This window comes from Rhamphochromis longiceps, linkage group LG13, assembly GCF_057381845.1.
Source record: "Rhamphochromis longiceps isolate RC_006_pf linkage group LG13, R_longiceps_female_GT1.1, whole genome shotgun sequence".
Taxonomy (NCBI): domain Eukaryota; kingdom Metazoa; phylum Chordata; class Actinopteri; order Cichliformes; family Cichlidae; genus Rhamphochromis; species Rhamphochromis longiceps.
In genome coordinates this window covers 2,613,069-2,639,126 of record NC_140569.1, presented here as the reverse complement: position 1 = coordinate 2,639,126, position 26,058 = coordinate 2,613,069, and the positions used below count along the sequence as shown (strand labels likewise).

General features: G+C 46.2%; 2 protein-coding genes across 3 annotated transcripts in view; one reads left to right on the top strand and one right to left on the bottom strand.

The window, feature by feature from the left end:
* The first annotated feature begins 8,508 nt into the window (after window positions 1-8,508).
* Window positions 8,509-14,391, top strand: LOC146655165 (echinoderm microtubule-associated protein-like 6). Its single transcript, XM_085427650.1, has 11 exons — window positions 8,509-9,286; window positions 9,369-9,577; window positions 9,665-9,822; window positions 10,171-10,285; window positions 10,374-10,562; window positions 10,722-10,894; window positions 10,964-11,126; window positions 11,359-11,462; window positions 11,563-11,716; window positions 11,978-12,078; window positions 12,659-14,391. Exons 1-11 carry the CDS (start codon window positions 9,145-9,147, stop codon window positions 12,681-12,683), a joined length of 1,533 nt encoding a protein of 510 aa, XP_085283776.1. The 5' UTR covers window positions 8,509-9,144; the 3' UTR covers window positions 12,684-14,391.
* A 6,494-nt stretch (window positions 14,392-20,885) lies between these two features.
* Window positions 20,886-26,058, bottom strand: part of LOC146655164 (uncharacterized) — a 36,257-nt gene continuing 31,084 nt past the window's right edge. For both annotated transcript variants that reach the window (XM_085427918.1, XM_085427919.1), the window contains exons 5-9: window positions 24,177-24,315; window positions 23,433-23,502; window positions 23,091-23,137; window positions 22,842-22,900; window positions 20,886-22,060 (exon numbers count right to left, since the gene is read on the bottom strand). In XM_085427918.1, the coding sequence (XP_085284044.1) occupies window positions 22,018-22,060; window positions 22,842-22,900; window positions 23,091-23,137; window positions 23,433-23,502; window positions 24,177-24,315 (358 nt within the window). In that variant the 3' untranslated portion in view covers window positions 20,886-22,017. The remainder of the gene's footprint in view (window positions 22,061-22,841; window positions 22,901-23,090; window positions 23,138-23,432; window positions 23,503-24,176; window positions 24,316-26,058) is intronic.

Below are 26,058 nucleotides of genomic sequence, written 5' to 3'. Positions count from 1 at the left end.
CACAAATAGTGACACACAATCTGCTCATGATTATAGAGATAGCAATATATGGAGTGCTTATTTATCTATGTTTTAGAATGGCTCTTCATATAGACCCTAGTATTTTGGTACATGGAAGAGATGCCCCTACCAAATACACTTAGCCCTAACCTTAACCAGGCATCTTAATATCAGATAAGTGGTGTATACCTCTCCTCTCTCCTCCTCTAGTCACCTAAAGGGAACAAACCCTGATCGGGACACAGAATCCTAACCTCAACCAGAGGTAAATTAGGGATAAAAATCCTCTTTCCCCTTTTGATTTTTAATTCCCTACTCCATGATGCACAGTTATAAGGTCTAGATAGACCAACTTGAAAAGCATCTTACCTAACCTCAACCAGGGGTCCATTATAATAGGAACAGGGGTATTTGTCTCTCCTCCTCCCTCTCTCCCCTCCCCTTTTCCTCCCCTCTCCCAAAAAGCTATTTTGACTCAAACTCCCCCTAAGGGAATGGCTAGACAGATAATAAAACTCACGGCATTCATTAGACCTTCCTCCCCCACGGAGGAACTCAGGGAGGCAGTAAACCTGAACACGCAGACATGGCTACAGAATAGCCTCTCCATACTGCAGCAACATTACGCTAAAATCGTGTTAGAATATCAATATACAATATGGGACGACACAGCTTTTCAGGTGGCAGCAAATTGGATGATAAAACGCTATAAAGCTAGATTAGCTGCAGACACTCTGGGAGCTACCAGATCCTTATTGATCGATCAATTGGAGGGCTCAGACATCTCTGTTTCCTCGCCGCTTGTAGATTCTGTGGAAGAGGAAACACCGGAGGAACTAGACCTAGAGAATGAGGAGGAATTCCCACCTCTGAGCCAAGTCAATAGACTAAACCAAACCTCCCTGTATCCTGAGGTTCAGATCATGAGGAACCCCACCGCCCGGGATTCACAATCGACTCCCTTATTAGATGACCATGTACCACTACCACAATTTAATATCACCGGGAGTACTTTGCCAAACCGGGTTATCTCCCCTGTTCTCCCTGATAGCAACCAGCGGTCCACTGAGTTTACTCTTGATCCAAAACCAACAGATGAAAGGCCTCCTGCGCCATCGCGTCCTCCTCACGAGCCTTTTTGTCCCCTCTCGACTTCACATCCAGAGTTAATTTTAGGGGAGGGGGAGAGACCTGGGGGACTTGAGGTTAGGCCTGTGGCCCCTCAGACTGATGAGGATTTGTTCCAATCCACAACAAATTGGGAAAAATCTACAAATAGAGCAAATAGAAGTGAGATACAAATTAGATCCGATCCACAGAAAAATGTGATCACAACTAAGTCCCATTCACTTCATCTGTCTAAAATTGTATACTCTAATGTCTCGGTGTTACAGAACAGCCCAGAGATACAAACCTGCAGCAAGGGGTCTCAAACGACCAGCAAAACCTTTTCTTCTGCTGCCAGGGCCTCAGCTAATGACGCAGGGACGCCCCCTGGGAGAGCACAAAGCATGGACTTGAACTCCATTGGTGAAAGGAGTGTGAGCGGCCGAACGAACTTGGTGGTAAACAACTCCAACATGATGATGGGGGGGTCTGTAAACCACAGTGTGACTAAACACAAAGGCATGAAGACCCCATCTGACCACAAAAATGACCACCTGGCCGCTCCTCCAACCAAACTTGGCTCCTCCCAGGGCTTCGCTCCTGTAACAACAGAAAACAGACAAGAGAGACAGGCAGTCACGGAGGATCAACAGGTCGAAAGCATTAACCAGTGTCACCCGACGTATCATAAAGCCCGCAAGGGCAGAAAAATCATAGATTGGGTATTTCGTGCGACTCGACCAGTTTGGTTCTTAGGGGACTCCAACCTAAATCGTGTACCAGCTTACAATAGTGATAATATACAAACTGATAGTTACCCAGGGGTTTCATTTTACCATTTTCTCCAGATTCTGGAAAAGACACCAATCCATCCAGATGTCAAATTAGTAGTTTTATCCATCGGAATCAATAACAGGGACCAAGATGCAGATAAAACTTCCAACAAACAATTAAGAATGCTCTACAAAAGGGCACAATCTGTTTTTCCAAATGCCGACGTATTCTTTCCCTTAATTAATTTCTCACCTCTGCTTCCAAAAGAACAGCAACAGAATCTAACCAGCATCAACAACTTTGCGATTAAACGATTTCAGGTACTGAACCCACTCCCGGGTGATCAGTTTAATACTGTGGGGGATAATATCCACTGGACACCAGAAACAGCCCAAAACATATTGGTGAACTGGTGTAAACAAATTAATCTGGATTTTCAGTATCTTGTTACCCTAGGCAGGGAGGGACACCGTCTATTGATCTATCATGGAACTCGAATTGTAATGTATTAAATCTATCTGAATTGTTCTGCCCCACAGAAAAGCAAGTGCACTTACTGGAACCCCACGCACACACACACACACACACGCACAAACGCACACACATGTACGCACAAACGCACACACATGTACGCACGCACACACACACTCACACGCACACACATGTACGCACGCACGCACATGTACACACACACGCACAAACGCACACACATGTACGCACGCGCACACACGTGCACACACACACACATGTACACACGCACGCACTCACACGCACACACATGTACGCACGCACACACACACTCACACACACACACGTGCACACACACACTTCTGTTTTTTACCATCATAATGAATCAGGATCTGTATTTTGGGACGGGTGCATTAAAAACATGTCGGAGTGTTGCTGGTAAAATATGACAAAGGCTCCCATATCTGAGCGCACACTAATGAAAAACATCACATTGCAAAAAACACTAGTGATACTTCCTAATACTGCAAACTAAATCATGTAGAATACTTTATGACATTTAAAAAAATCTGTAGCTTGTTTTGTCCAAATTTGTAACAATTATTTAATATATGAACAAAATAAATCTTTATGAAAATCAGAGACAGTTGAAGAGAAAATGCTCTAAAATAAAACAAGGAACAAAACTTCACCGAAACTCAAAAGCTGAGACCGAGCAAGATGACAGGTAATAGTCAAAGACACTAACACAGTAAGACGGGACAAAGAGGGAGAAACACAGGACGTGATAAACTCGTACAAATGAAATCTTCACATCTTAATCTTTTGCTGACAGCAGCGAAAACATCCAACCAGAAAAATACAACAAGAGCTTCAAAGAAGTTCAAAATGGCTAAAGAACAGAAAATCGTAATCAAGAACTCTCCAGCCAGTCAGAGGTCACTCTGTGAGATTACATCTCTGTCCTGGGAGTGAGCTGGCAGAAGAAATCATGCAGTCGAAGCCCGAACAGCAAACCCATAATAAACACTGGGACCACACATTTTAACACAGCCTCTCAGCTTCAAGCTCCACAGACTTCTCCGGTTTCTTAAACGTGCAGGATGTCTTCGTGCTCTCTGTGATTTCCTTTAACGAGTTCTTGAGCTTTGTTTGACTTTCCAACATGTTCTATCCTCGCTGTCTGTTTCAGTGAAGGTGACGTTCCCTGTGTGCGCGCCCGTGTGCTGATGTGCTCGTGCATGCTCAGGCTTCTGCATGCTGAGTGGATCCTTCTGGCTGCGTTTGTAATATCGGTGTTCACAGTTCACTCAACAACAAAGGGCACCTTCAAGGAACAAATGTGTCTGCAGGGTCAGAAAGCTGCAGACCAAAGATCGATCTAAGCACCAACCAGGTTCCTTCTTCTGAAGACAAATGAGGTTTATTTGTTAAAATGTTACCATATTATAAATTATTGTGAAGAAGCTGAGCCTGGTGTCAAATGTAGATAACTGAGGGGCCTTTCATATGCTTGAACTTGTTTTGAGCAGCGACCTATCCCACACGGGGAGCTCTGGGCTTTAGGTTTTAAGTCATTGAGTGGGTGTAAAACTGATCTGGTTGCAGATTTTCACAGAGCTTAAAAATGTTTTTTCAGCCCTGCAGATTTCTCCTGAACTCACAAAGTTATGACATCTCAAAAAAGCTGTAAAGATGGTTAAAAAGAGGACAAACCTGAGCCCACCCCCGTGGACCTGCAGGGTGCATGCATAAATATACTACAGTAATTGTAGAACATTAAATCAGCTGATTGCGAGGTGGTCATGTGGGAACTTTGACTGGGTTTATATGAAGTGAGGATTTTCCAGCCTGTAGAAATGGGGTTTTCCAGGCTGTGGAGTAGCAGCATCAGGTCTGTGCTCTGAGTTCATGCACAGAAGCTCCCGGTGTGCACGTCTTCTCTTCCAGCGCCTCAGTGACAGAATCTCTGACCAAATCTAGAACTTGCAGGTATTTGGAAGAAAATGGGCGGCTCCAAGTTTCAGAGTCCGGAGAATCTTTAATGATAAAGGGTGCCCGTGCTGACTGATAACTCTTGTTTTGTCCCTCTGTGGTACCCTTAGTTCCTGAGTGTTGCTGCTGCTCTCTGGCCTCGTAGAAACTCTTAATATCTCTGCTGTGTTTTAACTTGCATTCCCCTGGAGGCAGGGCATTGTCAAGTAAGTATGAGCCAACACTTACTGTGTGGATGGTCACACTATTAAAACCTCAGCTGCAGCCACTTTGGATCATTTATTAAAGCCCAAAAGCAGAAATCTCTCATTTACAAATCCATTCAAACTCTTCCTCGATCAGACATAACACCACGACTCGTCGAGGCGTGGACTCAGCAGGTGAACAGGTCCTGTAGGTCCTGCTAGCTGTGGGGTGGAGCCTCCGGGGATCCGACTCGTTTGTCCGGCACATCTCACTGAGGCTCGACTGGACTGCGATCTTTTAAAAATTAGAGTTAACACCTCAAACTTGTCGCTGTGCTGCACAAACCGTTCCTGTTTGTGGAGGAAGGAGGCCGCGACCTTCCTCCATCGCTCTGTGGTCCAGTTCTCATTGTTGGTGCTTTCAATGGGGGACGGGGGTCAGCCTGACAGCTTTCTATCAGAACCAGCATGAAGCTTTAGCCCGCCTGTTGGATCGGACCACACAGACCAGGCTTCAGTCCTCACACGCATCGGCCTCCACGGCCCCGTCGCTGCTTCACCGCTGTTCCTTCTTTGGACCATAAAAACTGACCCCTGCAGACCCACACAGAGCTGCCGTTTCGGAGACGCTCTGACCCAAACTGGCTCGTAGCCTCACACTCGCCCATTTTTCTGCTTCTAACATCAACTTTGAGGACAAAATGTTCACCCGCTCCCTGACAGACCCCGCCCACTAACAGGTGTCATTGGTGTTACCTGTCAGTGCTCATGTTATGTTGGATCGAGTTTTGGCCTAAATATGTTCGGAGCCTGACTGCAGGTAACGTGAGCCGACTGGACACACCTGTGTTTGTAAGACCACAGAGATCACAGAGTGTCAGGACAAAACCAGCCGCCATGTTCAGGGAGCGGTCTCTAGGCTTTTGGGACAACAATATTTCACCTGATGGAAGGACAGGATGTCACTTCCTGTTCCTGTGGGACTTCATCAGCAGAGAAAGATGTTCTATGGGGAGCTCGGCTGAGAATAGTCGGGTTTTCTTCAGAGTAACATCTATCAGATGTTTGGTATCGATGATACTGCAGCAGCCACCTGTGTCTCCCTTTGATAAACAGTAATCCAGGCTCTCTAAGTTCTCAGGTACAGGGCTGCACCTGCTGCTGTGAGGCCACAGGTGTACCTGTGCACGTTAGCCTGCTGACACGGTTAGCTGCACTAGCATGTTAGGCTGGCAGCCTGAGGATTAAACAGCAGCAGCAGCAGCATGGTAGCGTTTTGTTAGCATGTACTTTTAGCCACAGTGTCTCTGAGGAGGAAAGCCTGTGTGTGCATGTGTGTGTGCATGTGTGTGTTGAGTCTAAGTGTAGATAAGAGTGCGTGACTGTGTGTGTTTCTAAAGCTCTACCTTGGTTCTATCCCTCTGCTGTCCAGGGGATCCAGGTAACACCTGCCTGCCTGTACACGTCCTCTTCATCGTGTTCGCATCACACGCTGGCATTTCATGAAAACGTTTCAGTGCATTTTCGTCCTGTTTGGTCACTTTCATCTCTCCGTCATGCACCACTTCTCTTACGGCTTTGGCGCCTTGATGAACCGTTCGCAGCACTGAGCGATAACGTCTCGCTTCAGTTGCTAAAAACGAAAGTTTATTTGCCAACGAGGAGCCTGTGCAGACCCCGCGGACCCACGTCCAAACCAGTCGTGCTGGAGGACGATGCTGTGGTGGTGGACCTGCCCTCGTGGACTCTGACGGTTTGGTCAGAAACGTGCTCATGAGTAACCCGCTGGAGGTCACAGAGGAGCAGACACCTGTGCAGCTCAGCTCCTGTAACGTCTGCTGGTATCTGCTCCTCCACATGTGCAGGGAGATACAGACGGTCCGTACCATCCTGGAGGAGCTGACGGGGGTGCACCACCACCTGCTAATCTATTTCCTTTTTGGGGTGGTCTCATTGTTGCCCCTCCAGTGCACCTGTTGTCACTTTGAGTTGCACCTGTGCAGGTGAAACAGGTTCATAAGTGGATACTGAAGTTTAACTGTTGTTACCGTGACGATCGACGATGCAGTGGACCTGGTTCACTCACCGCAAAATCCTGCAATTACTGCAACAGTTACTAGAGTTACTACTCTGAATAGCAGCAGAACCTTCCTCCTGTAGGTTTCAGGTGCTTCGGCAGGTCGACGCTCTCGGTTTAGTGAAAGGTTGCATTAAACTCCGCCTCTTCCCTCTAGTCGCCAACAGACAACAAAGAGCACAGTGACGCTGTAACGTTAGCAAATCTGAGTGATTTAACTCTGTCAGAAGCAGAACGGCTGCTCTAACCCAAATGGCTGCTGGTCTGAGTTCACAGAAAGAGGGCGGAGCACCAGCACACCGCCGGATCAGCTGTTTAACCCCCCGATGTGTAGTTCATGTTGTCTCCATGTCTGTGCTCCACCCGTGTGTCTCTGATCTCGTCCTTTAACATGTAAATGAATGTTTTTCTGTCTTTGACTCATCGACCGATTCATTGACACGCTGATCGATCCTCCAGGCCGCCAGTGAGCCGAGCGGCGCCGCAGCCCGAGAAACTCCAGAAAAACAACGTGTCCAAGAAGAAGCGGCCGGTCGAGGTGAGTCTGTCCGTCCGTCCGTCGGCCCGTCTGTCCGTCTGTCCCTGCGTTCACCGTCCGCTTCTCCCTCTCCAGGACCTGATCTTGGACCACGTCTTTGGTTTTCGGGGCTTCGATTGTCGTAACAACCTGCACTACCTCAACGACGGCACCGAGATCGTGTACCACACTGCCGCCACCGCCATCGTGCACAGCCTGAGCACCGGTAACACAAACAACACACCTGAGTGACGTGCCGTGGACGATGAGTCCTAACGTGAGGTTGTTTCAGCAGGACGGACGCACGAACAGTCGGCAGACGTTGGTGTCCGAAAGATGTTAAAGTCTCTGTAAATGCATCTCTGCATGTGCCCCTTCTACCTGCTGCACAGAAACATGATGTCAGTGATGTAACATTTAATATTCAAAAGCTTTTATGTTTGTGAAAACGGTTTTACCAGGTAAATTATTGTTGTTGTTAAACAGTTTCTGCTGAGCAGACTCAGCTTCATGCACACCTGTGGAAACGTGTTCAGGTTGTATCTACCTGCTCGCACACAGGAAGCAAAGATGTTGCGCTCCACCGGATCTCATCAACAAAAACACGCCTCTTACCTCACAGAGCCGTTCGGCTGCGATTGGTCGGTTCGTGTTTTATGCTGCAGCCACACTGAGGTGGATGGAAGCTGCAGCACAGAGTGATCGTGGCCGAGTTCGGTGGACTTGTGATGTCTTTGCTTCGCAGATGGAGACCGGCGGTCTTCAAACTTTGGTGCATTAAGACGGTGATGAAACGGCGATAACGTGTCTGCTGTCAGCTTGTGGCTAAATGGGCTCAAGTTGGCAATTTCATGCACGTCGCGACAGTTTCTCCTCGAGGTCTGCGTTTAAAATACAGGAAGTGGGGTTAATTCAGCCAATCAGGAAACACAAGCAGAGCTTCACGTCCCAGAGTTTGTTGTTTTGGTATCGAACCGTAGAGCAGCCGAAGCGATCCGCAGTCAGGAACGTCGAAGCTCCGCGCAGACGCAGGATGAATGAAACGTTTTTTCTGCCTGGCTGTGACTCACTGCAGGTTTTCATGTTGTTGTCTTTGTGTGTGTGTTTTTGGCCGGCCTCATTTGTCACCATCGCTCTCACAACACCTCAGGTGACGGCGGTGAACTCCCAGGTAAACTACAAACGACCCGCACGCCTCCCATCACAGCAAACTGAAACCCAGAGCGCCCGACTCAACCAGACGTGTCGGTTTGGTTTTTACTGCTACGTCTCATAAAAACATGCAAAGAAACAATTTAAACAAAATATTTTTGCATTTTTAATCGTTTTTTTCAACAAAATTTTTACATTTATAAAAAAGTAATATTTTTCTGATAAATGTTCAGAAATTTCATTAAATATTTAAAATATATTCATGTTATACAAAAGTTCTGTTTTTTTAATCAAAAACTTTAAAAGCTCTTCAAAATTCTACTTTTCCAGCAGTGCGTCAGCATTAACACATTTTTCATATTGTCTCATATTCTTAATCATTGTTTTTTGCACACATTTAAATAAATATTTGTTCCTGGGTAACTTTGTATCAACAAACACAGGATAGTTTCACCACATTAAATGATTGAAGTGACTCATTTCTGACGACTGATGTTAGTTTGTTGGATTTTCCTCGATGATCGATCAATATGATGTTTCTGCTGCATGTTTGACGCTCGTCTCAAACTGAACTCATTCGATTTGTTTAACGAGTAGTTAAAGTACTCGAGTACCAAACGCAAACTCTTGTGCCGTCGTGCTTTCCTGACCCGAACGCTCGGATTAAATAAATGGGGCGCGAGCGCTTTAGCGTGGCGGTGAAACAGCGTCTGGTTTTCAGGGTGTCTGTCGGCTGCACCGACCCCTCTGTGTAGCTGTCGTAGTTTATCCCTCTGTGGTCGTGCTGACGCTGCCTGTGGCTGTAACGGCGATAAACACTCGCTCGTCTCCGCGCAGGAACGACCCCCTCGATCCACGTGTGGGACGCCATGGGCAAGCAGACGCTGTCCATCCTCCGCTGTCCGCACAGCAAAGGCGTCGGCTACGTGAACTTCAGCGCCACGGGAAAGCTGCTGCTGTCCGTCGGAGTGGACCCTGAACACACCATCACGGTGTGGCGCTGGCAGGAAGGTCAGAGACTTTCAGCGTGGTTTGATTCGCGTCCCTCTGTGGTGGCAGTAACCATGGTAACCAAGGCGTGTCTCCTCTGCAGGATCTCGAGCGTGCGGGAAAGCCGGACACCCGGACCGGATCTTCGTGGTGGAGTTTCGGCCCGACTCGGACGCTCAATTCGTGTCGGTGGGAATCAAACACGTGAAGTTCTGGACGCTGGCCGGCGGCGCGCTGATGTACAAGAAGGGCGTGGTGGGGACGCTGGAGGACGGCAGGATGCAGACGATGCTGTCTGTCGCCTTCGGTGCGGTGAGTTCGCCGCTTCGCCCCGGGCCCCTCAGGAGCGTCGTTCAGTCGAAGCACGTAAGCTGACCGTGTCTGTGTTCACGTTTGCAGAATAACTTGACGTTCACAGGGGCCATTAACGGGGACGTGTACGTGTGGCGAGATCACTACCTGCTGCGGGTGGTGGCGAAGGCTCACACCGGGCCGGTCTTCACCATGTACACCACCCTGAGAGACGGACTCATCGTCACCGGTGGAAAGGAGAGGCCGTGAGTCACACGCCGACCGCTTCACCTGTATCGAGAACCATCTTCATAATACAGATTTTTTTACAAGGATGTTTATATATGATGTCATGAAAACGGGACCAACCATGAGTTTGGAAGTTTTCTACTTCCTGAAAGCCGCCAATTCTCTGTGGACGGACGTCGCCACAGAAACAGAGATCAGCTGATCTCTGTGTGATGGCCTCATTCGTGGTCCTCTGTTTAAGCTGTTTCAGTCTGCAAGCTCCTTTGCAACCCAACCTCCTCTTTCGTGCTGTTTCTAATTTTTCAGTTTTTGTTTTCTCCTTCGTGGAAAAAATGGAAAATAAAAACTGTGTGTTTGTGCGTCAGGACGAAGGAGGGCGGAGCAGTGAAGCTCTGGGATCAGGAGATGAAACGATGCCGAGCCTTCCAGCTGGAGACCGGGCAGCAGGTGGAGTGCGTGCGGTCGGTCTGCAGAGGCAAGGTGAGACCTCGACATCCTTTCCCCGCTCCTCCTCCTCCGCCATCACCCGTCCGTCTTCCTCATCGCCTCGGCCTCTCGTCTTCCTCAGGGTAAGATCCTGGTGGGGACGAAAGACGGCGAAATCATCGAGGTCGGGGAGAAGAACGCGGCGTCCAACCTGCTGCTGGACAGTCACGCTCGGGGGGGAATCTGGGGTCTGGGCGCTCATCCGGCCAAAGATCTCTGCATCACGGCGAGCGACGACGCCACCATCCGCCTGTGGGACCTCGCCGACAAGGTGCATTCATACATATGTCAGTGATTGGAGTCCAGGCTCTTTAGGACGGTGGTGGTGGATGCTGGGGTGGAGGAGGGCTAGAAACAGCAGGCGCTGCTGCAGGTTTGCGTGATGTGGTGCAGCGAGGGCTGGTTAAAGAAATCTTCTCTCTCTGGTTAGAAACTGCTGAACAAAGTGTGCGTCGGCCACGCGGCTCGCTGCGTCAGCTACAGCGCAGACGGAGAGATGCTGGCGGTGGGGATGAAGAACGGGGAGTTCCTCCTCCTCCTCTCCAATTCGCTGAAGATGTGGGCGAAGAAGCGAGACCGCAGCGCCACCGTCCAGGACATCCGGTAAGAGAGCGAGAGCGGGAGCGAAGAATGAAAGCGCTGGATGTTTGTTTGACTGAACTCTGTGCGCAGCTTCAGTCCCGACCGGCGGCTGTTGGCGGTCGGCTCCGTGGAGAACACGGTGGACGTGTACGACGTGAGCGCAGGGCCGACGCTGAACCGGCTGGTTTACTGCAGCGACATCCCCGCCTTCGTCCTGCAGCTCGACTTCTCTGCTGACAGCTGCTACGTACAGGTACACCCACAGCTGGAGGTCTCTTCCTGTTAGACGGGGGCTCTTCCTTCCCACAGTCACCAGGTGCTGTGATACAACTGCTCTACATGTATATGTACACAAAAAACACACACACCCTACAAAACCCCCGGGCCATCCTCGGTCCAGCTACAGATCACACACACACACACACACACACACACACACACACACACTCGTTCTGCTGACGCGTGCATCACAATCTCACCTGCAGGTGTCCACGGGAGCTTATAAGCGGCAGGTGTTCGAGGTTCCTTCTGGAAAGCTGGTGAGCGACCCGATCGCCATCGACAGAATCACCTGGGCAACGTGGACCAGGTAACGCACAAACACGGCTCATGGTCGCCCGCTCGACCCCCGAGCTAACCCGACAACGAGCCGCGGCGCTGACTCGCCCTTTCTGTCGTCTCTTCTTCAGCATCCTGGGAGACGAAGTTTTGGGGATTTGGCCTCGAAACGCCGACAAAGCTGACGTGAGCTGCGCGTGTGTGTCTCACGGCGGCCTGAACATCGTCACCGGCGACGACTTTGGATTGGTCAAACTGTTCGACTTCCCCTGCACAGAGAAGTTTGTGAGTTTGTGGCCACGTCTCATTTATTCAGTATTAGTTGTTCGGAGGTAGGAAAGGAAATAAATGAAGGAGTCGAGGAGTCGAGGGCTTCATGAGCACTAACGGAAAGAAACAAAGTCACAAGTTTGAAGTTAAACTTTTGACCTTTTGATCTCTGAGGATATCAAACTTCTGTGTTTGTAGGCTCAGGTTCAGTTTATTCTTTGTATCCAGGACTAAGTTGATTAAACGGACGCACGTTTGCTTCGTTTCCGTCTGCAGGCCAAACACAAGCGCTACCTCGGCCACTCGCCTCATGTGACCAACATCCGCTTCTCCCACGACGACAAATACGTGATCAGCACAGGAGGAGACGACTGCAGGTAACCCGATCACCGATCAGTAACACAACCATGCACTCAGGAGAGATTAAACTAATAAAACTGTTTTTATTCTCTCTGACTACAAAGACAAGATGCTGCGACGGGCGCATGAACCTTGGTTTTCACACGTGTGTCTTTATTGATGGTTTCGGAGTCAAACGCCTTCTAAACAGATTCTTACAGCAGTTACAGTCTCACCTGTTTTCCACCTGTTTTTGCTGTGAGCCTGTAAATGTAATTCAAAGTGCTCACTGTTAAAATATCTTCTAAGATTAGGAAAGTTATGACTTGTATCCAACACCTCTGTTCGTGTTTAAGAGATTTCAGGTAAAGTTTAAATAGGGGCGGGCTTTACGTTTGCGTAATACCGATCTGCACCACAAGGTGGTGCAACAAGCCCATCGATGTTTTTTTTAACCAGTTTAAACTTTGTGTTTAAAGCTGAGGAAACTGGGACTAAAAGGAAGTTAAAGCGCAGCGGTCGCAGGGGCAACGCTGCCCCCTGGTGGACAAAGTCTTTGTTACAGTTTGCAGAAGTTGACAACACAAAATTCCTTGAATGCCTGTTTGTGTGTTTCAGTGTGTTTGTGTGGAAATGTCTGTAAACACTCGGATCCACAGCGCCTTAAACAGACCACAAGTGGATCCAGAGGGAGTCGAACCCACAACCGGCCCGAGCCTCCAACGCCACGTGGGCCAGACTGCGACTAACCCTCCACGACGGACGGATGCATGGACATGAACACAAAGCCTCGGGAGAACCCGCGGACTCTATCAGCTGATGTTTACATGTTTGTCGTTTTCTTTTTTGGTCACATGGTGAAAAAAACATTAAAATTTGTGCAAACAGGTTCATAAAGTGAGGGAGCGCACAGCTGTAAACCAATCAAACGACAGACCCCTCCCTCACTTTGGTCAACCACACGCTCAGATTTGCACGTCAGTGCGCCCCCTGCAGGGCTCAGCGGGAACCTTCCTGATGGATCACATGACTCAGAGGATCCATCAGCTGGTATCTGACCAAAACCCACAGGATGACCTTGTTGGACGGTTTCTGCCACCTGCTGTTACCCATAAGGCCTTGCGTTGGGTCGTCGCAGTGGTTTGAACATTTAAGACATTCCAGTCGGCTCAAAGCTGCTGCTTCCACAAAACTGAGCAGAAATCAGAGTTTAAGGCAGCTCTAACTGAGCCGCGCTGAAGGTAATTAAAACGGCTTCAAACGAAGGTACGGAGGCCCACAAGTGTCACACAAGAACTATTTCTCTAACATCTTCAGACGCAAACGGTAACCTGAAGATACTCGGTTACATTCAGGGGTTATTTTGGCAATAAGTCATTTACGATAAAATTCACACGCATCTGTCAAAGTTTCAAAGAAAACAGAAACTATAAAAAGAGACGTTAAAGTTAAATTAGGAGGAATAAACGCAAAGACACAAACGGCACAGCAAACGAAATTAAAATGTCATTAAATTAAAGAAAAAGAAAAGACTAAACTAAAAGATTTATTACATCGCTCTGTTTTCTTTTCTTTGAGGTGGATTCATTTTTATCTTCAAGTAAAACACAAAAGTCTTTGTTTATATAAAAACGAAACACCGACATGAAGCAAAATAAAAACTACGAGAAACAAAATGAAATCACTACAGGAGGGGTCAAAGGTCATGCTGGTACGTTGCTCTGGTTTCTGTTTGGTTTTGATGCAATCAGCATCTTATTACGTGTTGTTGAAATGAGCCGATTCGAGCGGGCGTTCTGGTCAAACTAAGATTTCTTTATGCAGAAAACAGAAACGTTAAACTGCTTTATAATAAAAAATAATCGAATGCAGTTTCATATTTACAGAAACTTTGTGAAGTTTGTCTGAAAAAACAAAAAGTCTCACGGTCACGTTTCATGTCAGCGCCTTCACTGCATCTGTGGTTGGACATCGTCACACTTAAGTGCCTTTCCGGATCTTTCTACCTGTGTTTGTTTCTTTTGGACGAGGTTCATATGCTCGATTTATTTGTTTTTAATCCATAATTGAACTCGTGTTTTCTTTTTTGTACTCTGTCTGGTGCTACACTGAGAATGTTCATCCAAAAATGGACGTTTAAAAAAAGAAGCTTTTTGCTTTGCTGCTGCTTTTTGTTTGAAAGACGTGAAACATCCAAAGCTTCGTGATCGTACCAACACGCAGGAAAAGATATTTGGAGACGTGTTCATGTTTCTCGGAGCGTGGACGAGTCTGTGTGTCGGATTATTAACGTGTAACTGTCGTGAAACGTGTCAAAGAGTCTGTGTGTGTAACCATGAACGAAAAAAAACCTGTGAGAAACCAACCGACTGCTGACTCGTTTATACACACACACACACACACACACACACACACACACACACACACACACACAGTATTGACCCTCAAAGCTGAATATAGATGGATATGTAGCTCCTTAGCAGCTTATAAAGTTTTGCATATAAAAATATATTACGTAGTTTTTGCTCTGTCAAATTGTATCTCGCCCCTGCAGCGGTCTATCCTTCAAGCTCTCGCACGTGTTGATGGCCCGGATCTTGTTCTTACTGTTCAGCTGACTCCTCAGGACTTGCCCCTCTGCAGGTACTTGGTGGTTGCAGCTTTCCTAGCGGCCTCTTCATGGTTCCCATTCGCCTGTGGGATCCCCAGGTACTTGTAGCCAGTGTTGCCAACTTAGCGACTTTGTCGCTATATTTAGCGAGTTTTCAGACTATGGGCTCAAAATGTGGTCATAAATATTTTGTACTTGTAAATCGGTTTTGTACTTGCAGATTTGTGTGTGTAAAAAAGATTTGTGTGTGGACTTAGCCAAAAAACCCTGCAAGTTACAAGTACGAATTTTGACCCTATTTTCCTTCCTTTCATCTGATTGGTCAATGTCATGTCAATCACAAATGTAACAATCCAATCAGAGAACAGAGGTCTGGCTGTCGGAGGGGCGCTTTTTTTGAACTGCAGGTCTTTGAAGGGAATAAATGCCCTTTTACATGCCAACCCAGCGTTTTCCTTCATCACCACGAAGGAAAACAGTCTGTGGTCGTCCGAGTTTGGTGATTTTTGTGTCACAGGTCTACGTGTTTAATACAGGGACTTCCACAGCCTTTTCAACAGCGCTGCGGACCGCGGGGGAGCAGTGTTTTGGAAATGACAGTCTTCATTACAAAGATTTCTTCGTTATGAATTAGCATACATGTTTTTATTGAACATTTGAAGAACCAGCAAAAAAAACAGAAACTCTTGTAGTTCACATAAAGTCAGAGATAGAAAAGACAAGGAGCAGGTGCATCTAGTACAGGTACTGATGCAAAAACCCACAGAGCCCAGCAGCCAGCGTAACAAATTCTGGATCCTTTGCTTTTAGTTAGCAGTTAGCATTAGCAGCACATCCTGCGTCCGATGTGAAAGGACCTTTATGCTGCGCACTGTGACTCACAGCAATGGTCCTGGGTCAGCCCTGACGTTGTGTTAAACTAATCCTAAAGTAATAATGGTGTTTCTAACCGCTGATATACCACAACTTTATCCTTTCAACAGCTACTGAAAGTAAGGGGACCTAACTATTGGATATTTATATAGAGATTACTCTTCAAGGACCTGCAGTTCAAAAAAGCGCCCCTCCGACAGCCAAACCCATCTGTCCTCTGATTGGATTGTTTAATTTGTGATTGACATGACATTGACCAATCAGCTTAAAGGAAGAAAAATAGGGTCAAAATTCGTACTTGTAACTTGCAGGGGGTTTTTTTGGGCTAAGTCCACACACAAATCTTTTTTACACATACAAATCTTTTTTACGCATGCACAAATCTTTTTTACAAGTACAAAACCGATTTACAAGTACAAAATATTTATGACCACATTTTGAGCCCATATCAGACCCCTTAGCGACTTTGTTTCTAAAAAAGTCGCTAAAAAGGACGTGAAAGCACGTATCGCTTTTACTCTCAACAAGCAGCGGGTGCTGTAACGCAGTCAGTTCTTCTTTTACTCTTATGCTGTTTTGTGGATCACAAGGTTTAAAACTACTTATAAACACACACACACAAAGTAACTCCACCAGAGTGCCTTTTCGGGTCACTTTTGCCGGTCCAAGCCCGGGTAAAGGAGCAGGGTTGGAATTGTGACATTAAGAAAAAACAATAATTGCTAAAAGAAATTTAATTTGTAGTTCTAAATAAACTCTAAATGCATTTAGGACGTTTTTTACTCACTTTATGTCTCTTCCACGATGTTATTTCTCTCTCCAACAACGTAGGTTACAATTAGATTAGCATGACCAATTATGCAAATTAGGCGATGACGTCATTTAGCGACTTCTAGCGACTTTTAGGACAACCAATAGCGATTTTCCTTACTGAGGAGTTGGCAACACTGCTTGTAGCTGTCCTGTATGTCTGCAATGTTGGCTTCTGGTAGTTTGAGCCCCTCGGCTCTGAACCGCGGTAAAGTGAGCCGTCATTTGTGAGCCGCGGTCAAGCCAGCCGTCTCCTATCCGCCGCATAAATTTCCTTGCGCTTTTACACCAGTCTTTACGGTAGCGCCTTTTCGCTTTATATCCTGATTGAAAGCCTAGACTCGAACAGTCACACGCACACGCGCGCACACAAATTACAATGGAACAGCCCAATACAGCCATCGTGACAGTCTGGTTGCATATTCAAAAATTCATTAAAAATCATTCTTAAAAGTCGATGCCAAGCTTTCAACACAATCCTCTTCTCGGACACCTACTTTACCTCTGGGCCAGGTTTTACCCAGATTTACTTTAAATAGATCATTTCGTGTCACCTACCATTACAATTCATTCCAATTGCCCTTGTTTGTTACAGTTTTTTCTGAATGCTCAAACCCTAACTGTGATTCCTGTAGCACAATCTCTAAAACTATTCAGACTTATAGCAAAACCACTCACTGAGTTTGCAAAACTAAAAGCACAAAAACTGCTTTGCACTCAGTTTGCAATTTTGTAACACGCACTTTGCAAAACTGTAGGCACAATTCACTGCACAACACTCAATTACCAAATTTCCAACACACTCCTAGCAAAAGTATACACATGTATGGCTATCATTAACACTAACTTGCCAACTGTCTGGCACACTTTCACATGTGAAAACTTTTTTAGATAATTAGTTCACTTTGCAATCAGCCTAAGCACTATAATACAGGTAAGCTGTGTGTGCGGAGTACAATGGAGGGAGCAGAAAGAGTGAGAAGAAGAGGAGGCCGAGGAAGAGGACGTGGAGGTGAAGAAGTAGGATGAAGAGGACGACAAGGACAAGGAGGAGCAAGAGGAAGACGAGGAGGGGGCAGAGGAAGGGTAGGAAGAGTAAGAAATAGAATTGCTGATGACATCAGAGCTACAATAGTGGACCATGTAATCAACCGTGGAATGACCCTGAGGGTAGCTGGCCAACAGGTCCACCCTAACTCGAGCCGCTACACTGTAGCAAGCATCATAAGGACATCTTGAAATGAGAATCGGTTAGTACAGTCACTTCGCACAAAGATTTGTAGCACTGCCGTATGCCAATGAGAAACACACCAACACCATTGATGTAAAAATACTGAAATTGTTACTTTACAGAATTGCTAGATGACCAGATGCTGGGGCAGAGGAAGCATGTTCACTGCAGACCAAGTAACCCATATAGTCATTATGGCGACTGCAAATAATCCTATACTTGGAAATAAACACTTGTGTTTGTTTTGATGTGTTTGAATAAACAGCAGTACTTGAAGTTTGGATCCCTCCATGCTTATGGATCTATGACAGAAGTATGAGCTCACACTGACATAGCCTACCTTGTGCACAGAGAAAGCAAAAGCCAGAAGTGTTTTGGATCACACCATCAGTGTGCAGTTGGCGCATTGTGTGCTTAGTAGATGATGGCTTGTGTGTACTGTTTGATACGGAAACACCATTTTTACAAAGGTGTGGAGAGTTAATCTAGCTGTGTTTGCTTTTGCAAGAGAACTACAATGTTTTGATGATTGGGTGACAGGTTTTCTTATTTGTGTGAAGAGTTTTGCAAAATTAGCCAATAGTTACAAAAAATGTGCTTAAGCAATCAGAAAAAACTGTAATGTGAGGTATACATTCGTCATGTTTCCTGTTTTAAGAGTCTGTTTTCCTTTCTCATGTTCAAGTCTTGGGTGTACCCCTTAATATTTTATCTCATACTGCTGGTCGCCATCATGTTCAGGTCTGTAGTAGTGTTGACATAGTCACAGTAATATTAATAACAGTCGTATTTTAGTCTCGCCCATTTCAGGATTAATTACAGTTATTGTAACCTATTGCTTTTGCCTTGTTGTATGTTCAAGTTTCTTCCATCAGCCACAATAAAGGGCTCTCTTTTAGTTCATCACAGTTTTGTTGTCCTCTATGTCCTGCTCTTTAGTCTGCTTTTAAATTACATCATCTCACCCGCTGTATAGTAAGTAAAACATATTCCATTCTAAACCTTGCGGTAATCTTTAGGAACATATTTTTAAAAACTGAAACAAATTGAAAAACATTTTTTCAGAAGACTATTTGTAGTGGATTCATCTTATCAATGAAGTAGAGTTTCTGAGCAAATATAGATGTCTATGTTGTTGTTGGACCTCAACTACTCAGGATGATTTTTAATCAATTTTTGAAAATTGACATAACTGTAGTGTATTGGCTGTATTAGATTGAATATAAATTTCCTGTAATTTTTGAGGAATTTTACAGTGAATCTGGCTGAAACTTGGCACACAGGTACAGTAGGTGTCCTAGAGGAGGGATGTGTTGAAAGTTGGACCTCAACTATTCAGGATGATTTTTAATGAATTTCTGAAATTTCCATAATTGTATTGACTGTATTGGGCTGTTCCATTGTAATTTGTGTGCGCGCGTGCGCGTGGGATATAAAGCGAAAAGGCGCTACCGTAAAGACTGGTGTAAAAGCGCAAGGATATTTATGCGGCGGATAGGAGGCGGCTGGCTTGACCGCGGCTCACAAATGACGGCTCACTTTACCGCGGTGGCTCAGACTACCTTCCTTCTCTTTGTTATCATCCGACTACACACTGCTGTAAATCCTGGCGATGTGGATCAGTGAATCGAGGTCTCGTTCACTATTGGCATACAGCTTGATGTCATCCATGTACAGGAGGTGGCTGACAACTATAAATATATAAATATATATATGTATATGTATGTATATATATTCCAAGAACCGAACTGTGAATTTTGTGTGTTGTTGCACCCCTAATATATATAAATAAAAAGGGGAGCTGGACTATATATATAAAATATATTTATATATCCGATCAATAATAAGACTCTTTATTCTACAGTATATCCTATATTTATTCTCTATCGTACCGTCTTCTCTTCTTTCCTACCACATATTTAGCTTGTTAGCATTAGCTGTTAATGCTAACAGTTACTTTTCCTCTCGCAGCAGTTTTTGACCCTTTACCTCCTGCCAACACTTTATCTACTGTTTTTTAATCTCCTATCAATAATTTGTTCCCGAACCCTCCCTGCGTTGAGTCATTTCTTATCATCGTCCATTATCGTGAGCTCTTATGAATCAGGGATCCACTCCCCGTGTAAATGTCATGGACAGTCATGAAGGGTGGAGCCTATCGCAGCTGTCTGAGGGGGAGAGGTGGTGTACACTGGACAGGTCACCAGTTTATTTTAGGTAATTAATGGGGATGATATGCATAAAGGATTATAAGGAATAGAAGTGAAAGATTGATTAGGAAGTCATGAAAAACATGGGGGGTAAAAGTGGTGAGGGGATGATGCAGGTTTACAGACTCTTCATCAGCAGGAGGGAGGAGGACGCGCTCTGACGTCAGAGAGACTCGAGCTGGAAAACAGACCTGATCTGATCCAGATTAAACCTGCGAAGAGTTCAAAGTTTCTTTCTCTCCTGTGAGCCGTCTGCTGACTGCAGTCACACCTGGTCTCAGGTGGTGATAACTCAGCCCGTTCAAGAGCACAAACTTTCTTCACTTTCACACAGACAGGTCTGACTAGTGTTTTCATTAGACTCAACCAGAGCTCATCCAAGGTCTGTCCCAGAGACAGACTTCAGAGAGCACAGGAGTCGTTCTTCCACAAACACGGGAATCATCCGGGACATGATTTTATGCAACCAACGATGCGTAAGAAAAACAAAGCCTGTAAATGTAAAACTTTAATCAGTAATCGATCATTTAGTCATCAAACCTGAAAGTGTTGGAGGAGCCAGTTCAGGAGCAGCTTCAGCCTCACCCACAGACAACCTGCTGTGGACGCTCATTTCTGCCACCTTCATCTTAATGTTGATGAGTCACAATCACAAGTTCATCAGTTTATTTTATTTGAATATTTAATTTGAATTCAAATATAACCCAGCAAATTACAACAAATTTTATTTTACTACATATTTAATGTTATAATTATAACATAATTTTCTTTGTGACTGAATGAATATTAAAGATTAAATTTGCAGAGTATTTATAAATATGGGCTGGGTTTAAATTGTCTTCATTTCTAATCATGATTTAAAACACTTTTAAAGTGCAACTTGATCCAGCTCATCACCAAAGAATCTTGATTTCTCACGAGTGAAGTATAAAAATATTGTACTTCTTATGCTCCTGTGTGCATTTAGTTCTACATTCAACACATCAAACTGCTGGGAATTTTACTTTTTTTTTTTTAAAGTTACTTTCCTTTGTTCCTCTCGTTTGAGCATAAACGGGCTTCCGTATTTAACAAGCAGCAGGAAGTGACGGACAGACGAGGAGGCGGGGCTTTCGTCTAGAAGCTTTATTGATAATTGTTTACAGCTCACAATGCATTCCACAAACACGGCTCCCGGCTGGAAGCTTTTTATCGTCACAATTGAAGTATGAAGTTTATCATTCACAATTATACTTGCATAACAAACAAATGCTTGAAGGTTTCCCAAAAGTCACATCAAGTTGCAACTTTATTAAGATGACGGCTCCACAGACAGAATGCTTACTTTAATCCCATGGATGGTTCTTTTTAATCTTTTTAAATATTTTCTGATGTTGATGAATGTAAACGTTCCTTCCAGAGTTTGTCACTAGACGGCTGTGATGACGTGGAAATAACGACTTTTATGTAATTAATGTGTTTAAATCGTCCGGCAAAGATTTCTAGATGTTTCTAACTAGAGTTACTCAGAAGCGATGAAGATTTTAAAAGGTAGTACGACCCTCCTCCCTCCCCCCGCTGCCTCATCAGGAGTCAAAGACGTCGTTCGCGAATCCGTCGTTCGTCACATCGAGGCGAAACCGGCGTACCGAGGAACGAGCTCCAAGCTTCAGGGACACGACAGGAAATCACAAAAATACACCGAAAATCAGCGAGAATATTCAGACCAAAAGAAACAAAAACAGAGGCGCCGCCGGCCGCTCGCGCTCGTCGACCGCAGCCGACGCAAAAACGAATCCTTCAGCTGGAAAACCTAAAGTCAAAAACAGAAAACGGATCCCCCGAACCCGGCCGAGGAGCAGCCGACCTCCCACAGCGCGCCGGGTGGAGGGAGCGAGGGTTCGCTCAAGATCCAAATGCGTTTCTTCAAGCGCAGAAACAAACATTTCAAAACTCGACTTTAAAAAGAAAAATCAAACGGGGGAGGGGGACGTGAAAAATCATCGCGCCGACCTCGGAGTCGTCACACGGCTGCAACTTTCCCAGAAAACAAAAACATAAAAGGAATTCTGAACTGGAAAAAAATGTTTTATTATTTTGACAAATGCAGTTGGAAGGGCTGCGTCCACGCCAAACCCCTCCCCCTCCTCCAGCCTTCCTTCATATCCACCCCGTCTCCCCTCACCCACCCACACACCCCCATCCTTCAATCAAATCATCTGGCTCAGGACTTCCTGAATCCAACTCCCACTTCCTGTTTCCGTCACTCTGTCTTGCGTTTCATCCCGGGCACCTTCGCCTGGATCCTGTGAACGAATCAGAGAACAGACGAGCCGTCAGCACGAGAACGAGACAGAAACGCAAACATCAAAGTCGCCGTTAAAGATCAGGCGTCTGGGCGTGAAACAATCAGGTTAAAACGTTTTAATGTTTTGTGTATAATTATGTGGGAATCTCTTTAGCGCAGCACAGACTGATCCCATGGAGGAGTCACACAGCTGATTCAGACTGCAGCTGAGGGGAGTTCACTCTTTACTTCACAGCACGGAGGAAGTCAGCAAAGGGTTTGGAGGGAGCGAATCGATGTGTCCGAGTACTCCGATTACATTGTTCTCCCGTCAGTCTCAGAGACTGAGCTGGGAAACTAACGTGAGCCTCACTAAGAGCAGCCCTGCTGCCTGAAATATTCCTGGATGTATTTGTTGGATTTGATCTGACACAGTTAAGAAAAACGTTTAAGTCGCGCCTTCAGCAGAAACCATGTGACCATCAGTCTTATTAATACGACAACATCAGCAGAAATAAAACTGGAGATAGTGGACGAGTGCATCCACAACTCCAATAATCATGAACAGTGAGCTGACAGCAGCTCCGAGGGCTCACGTTTAATTGGTTAGATTTAAAACTGCACTTGTCTCAGTCTGCTCTGCAGCTTCTCCTAGATATGAAACTACCGACGTCTTCAAGAATACAACACGGCCGCCGCGAGGCCCCCGCCGCGAGGCCGACCACAGCAGACACTTAATTTAAAAACAGTGGCTTTGTTGGCTTTGACAACAGGAAGTTGCTGTTTTGCTGCTCACTTACTTTCCAACGACGTCTTTGATCTGGTTGTTGACGAGAGCCAGGTAATGGTCGATCTGAGCCTGAAACACACACACACATTAAAACTAGAACGAGCACCTCCATCATCGACGTTCTTTCTGTATTTAACAGTAAAATAACAAAAACAAGTAGAGAACATCTTTACTGGCTGTGGTTTATTTCCCAGCAGTCCATCAAGCACCCTCAAACCTGCAGACAGAATGGTGCATTGTGGGTAAAATGAGCCCTCACCTGGTGCTTTTCATAGATGATCGGGCAGCTGAAGACTGCGATCACACCTGCAGGAGGAGAAGAGGAGGCGGCTGAGTGTGCTTCGTGTTACTCGAGTATTTTTATGTAAATGAACCTCAAACTGCACTTTAAAGCAGTTCATCTTAACGCGACTTCCTGTTTAACAAACGTTACATTTATCTGTGATTTGACTCCAAAGGATTTCGTTTTGGTCATTTGATGAAGACAGACAAAATCGACCAGTGCAAGTTCCTAAAATCTCCACCAGATGGAGTCAAAGGGAGACAACACACAGACCTCCACCCTAAGACCGGTGACATCATCGCCCCCGCTGTGACTCACCCAGAATAAGAAGAGTGAGGCCGTTGAACAAGGCGCCGACGTAGGTCAGGATCCACATCAACACGGCAAACTAAGAGAAGAAGAAGAGACGAGTCAGCGGAGGCTCGAGAACTTCATGAGTAAAACTAAAGGTTCATCCAGCTCAACTGTGACTTTGTTTCTGATTTCATATTCACAGGAATCAGGGAACAGTGGTTTAACACACTGAAGGGTCAAAGGTTAGGAGGTGGAGTCTGTGTTTGTGAAGCTGTGATGTAAGCGGATGCAGTTAAAGCGTGCCATCTCAGGCTGCAGGCTCACTGAAACACGTGTGACATTTAGTGACCCGCTGCTGCGGTGGGAAAAACTCGGGACAACAACAGGAAGTTGGAGCAGAGGCAGAAGAATAGCGGGGGTATCCCAGAATGCACCCTGTCTGTGAGACATTCCTGAGGCTTGAAGCGGCTCCTGGGGGGATTAAAACTATCAGTTTTTTTACCCTCTAAGGGAATCTCGGCGGCGCGTCTGCCCGCTGAGCTGCAGATCTGTATTTGGACAGCAGGCCGGGGGGTGGGAGGGGCTCAGCGAGGCGACGACAGCCCCCGACAGCTGCAGCGCCGCCTGAACGCTGACCTGCACTAGCAGTAAGTCAGTGCAGGTGCCGCTCATTAACACAGCCTCAAAAAGCAGCGCCCACGTCATGCGGGGGGAGCTGTGGGCGGAGCTACGGGACACTTGCAGAGAAACACGAGCCTTCAAACTCACCTTGATGGAGTCGACCAGGTCCTCGACCAGGAACACGCGTCTCAGGTCACCGATGGTCTTGTTGAGCTTGGCCAGAACCATGTCGCTGTACTTGTGGACCATGTCTTCAGACAGCGCCACCTCCTGGTCCAGATACTGCCTGCAGGGCACAGCAGAGGTCAACACTGTAAAGATATGCTGCAGTTCCTCTAGCGTCCAGCAGAGGCAGCGGTGAGTCTGTGTTTTGGCACTATAGATCCTTTCCCCTTCATACGAGACATTTATGACTCACCCTTTTAAACTTAATGCTTCACGTATGCATTATTAGGGGCGTGGCTTGTCGACATTTGAACCACTTTAGTGCCACTTAAGACATTTACAATATATTTTCCCACATTTTTCTTTTATATCGATGATTAGTTTGAATTTTTATAGAAAAATATAACATCCAAGTTCAACTTCAAAACCAGTAAAACCAGTCTCTGTATCAAAAAAACGTCACGTTCTCTGGTCGTATGAATGGTGGACGCTCGAACTCGCTGCTCAAGAACAAACTGATGAAGTCAGTCAGGCTGTTTTCACGTCGTTACGATAAATAACTCGGCGTTCGCCTCCCTTTGGGGGCGATCGTGGCTCAAGAGTTGGGAGTTCGTCTTGTAATCGGAAGGTTGCCGGTTCGAGCCCCAGCTTGGACAGTCTCGGTCGTTGTGTCCTTGGGCGAGACACTTCACCCGTTGCCTACTGGTGGTGGTCAGAGGGCCCGGTGGCGCCAGTGTCCGGCAGCCTCGCCTCTGTCAGTGCGCCCCAGGGTGGCTGTGGCTACAATGCAGCTTGCCATCACCAGTGTGTGAATGTGTGTGTGAATGGGTGGATGACTGGATATGTAAAGCGCTTTGGGGTCCTTTGGGACTAGTAAAAGCGCTATATAAATACAGGCCATTTACCATCTAATAACGTGTCGATGGAGGCAGCACCAGTGCTGCTGCGGTGAAACTGCAGAGCAACAGTGTAAATACTGGACACTGTTTATCCTGGGAGGTGTGCGCATGTTGGACAACTGCAGCAGCAGAAACCAAACATGTGTAACAGGAAGTGACCGTTGGCGGCTGATCCACATTGTGCATGGTTACGTTTCCACGCAGGTTGCTCCATCACTTATCTGCCTTCACACGACTTTGCAAAGTTCACAGCTTTGACGGTTAAAACTTCAACGTTTGTTTTTAAATCTAATAAATCGACAGCGTGAGCAACGCAAACTCCAAAATCTAGAAAGTCGTGTTTTTAGGTACAGACACGTCTGCTGTGAATACTCAGTGAAGCTGATCGAGCACAGATGGAGCGTTCGCTGCACGATCACGTCTCTGAGTAAAAACAAAGAAATCTGCAGGAAGTCAGACGTAACGCGCCTCTGTGCTTACGCTAACCTGCGCCTGAGGTTCGCAGCGAGGAGGAAACACTGTAAGAAGGTTTTTCTCCGTCTGAGGGAACAAACCACCAAAGAAACTAGGAGCTCAGCGTGACCTCTGACCTTTCCCTGCTGCGGTGAGAAAGGAGCGATTCTGATGGAGGCCTGACGTAACAGGAGCGGCAGCAGAGTGCTGGAGCTCCGGCTGATAATCAGGATTAATCAGGTCGTTGATTTCTCTAACGGGATTGGCCGGGTTTAAATTCCCGATGAAATCTGACGAGCGGAGACTCGCACGGCTCCAGACCCAAACTTTGACACAGCTTTTAATGTTTTACCTCCCGTCCCTCACCGCTCTGCACCTGCCAAGTCATTCAACTCCAATCTATGAATGCCGAAGCTTCATCTCCTCCTCGCTCACAGCTGAAAGCTCCTCCCGTTTCTCCTCCTGCTGGTTAAATCCCCTCAGGAGGATTTTCCTGGCATTTTAAAACAAAC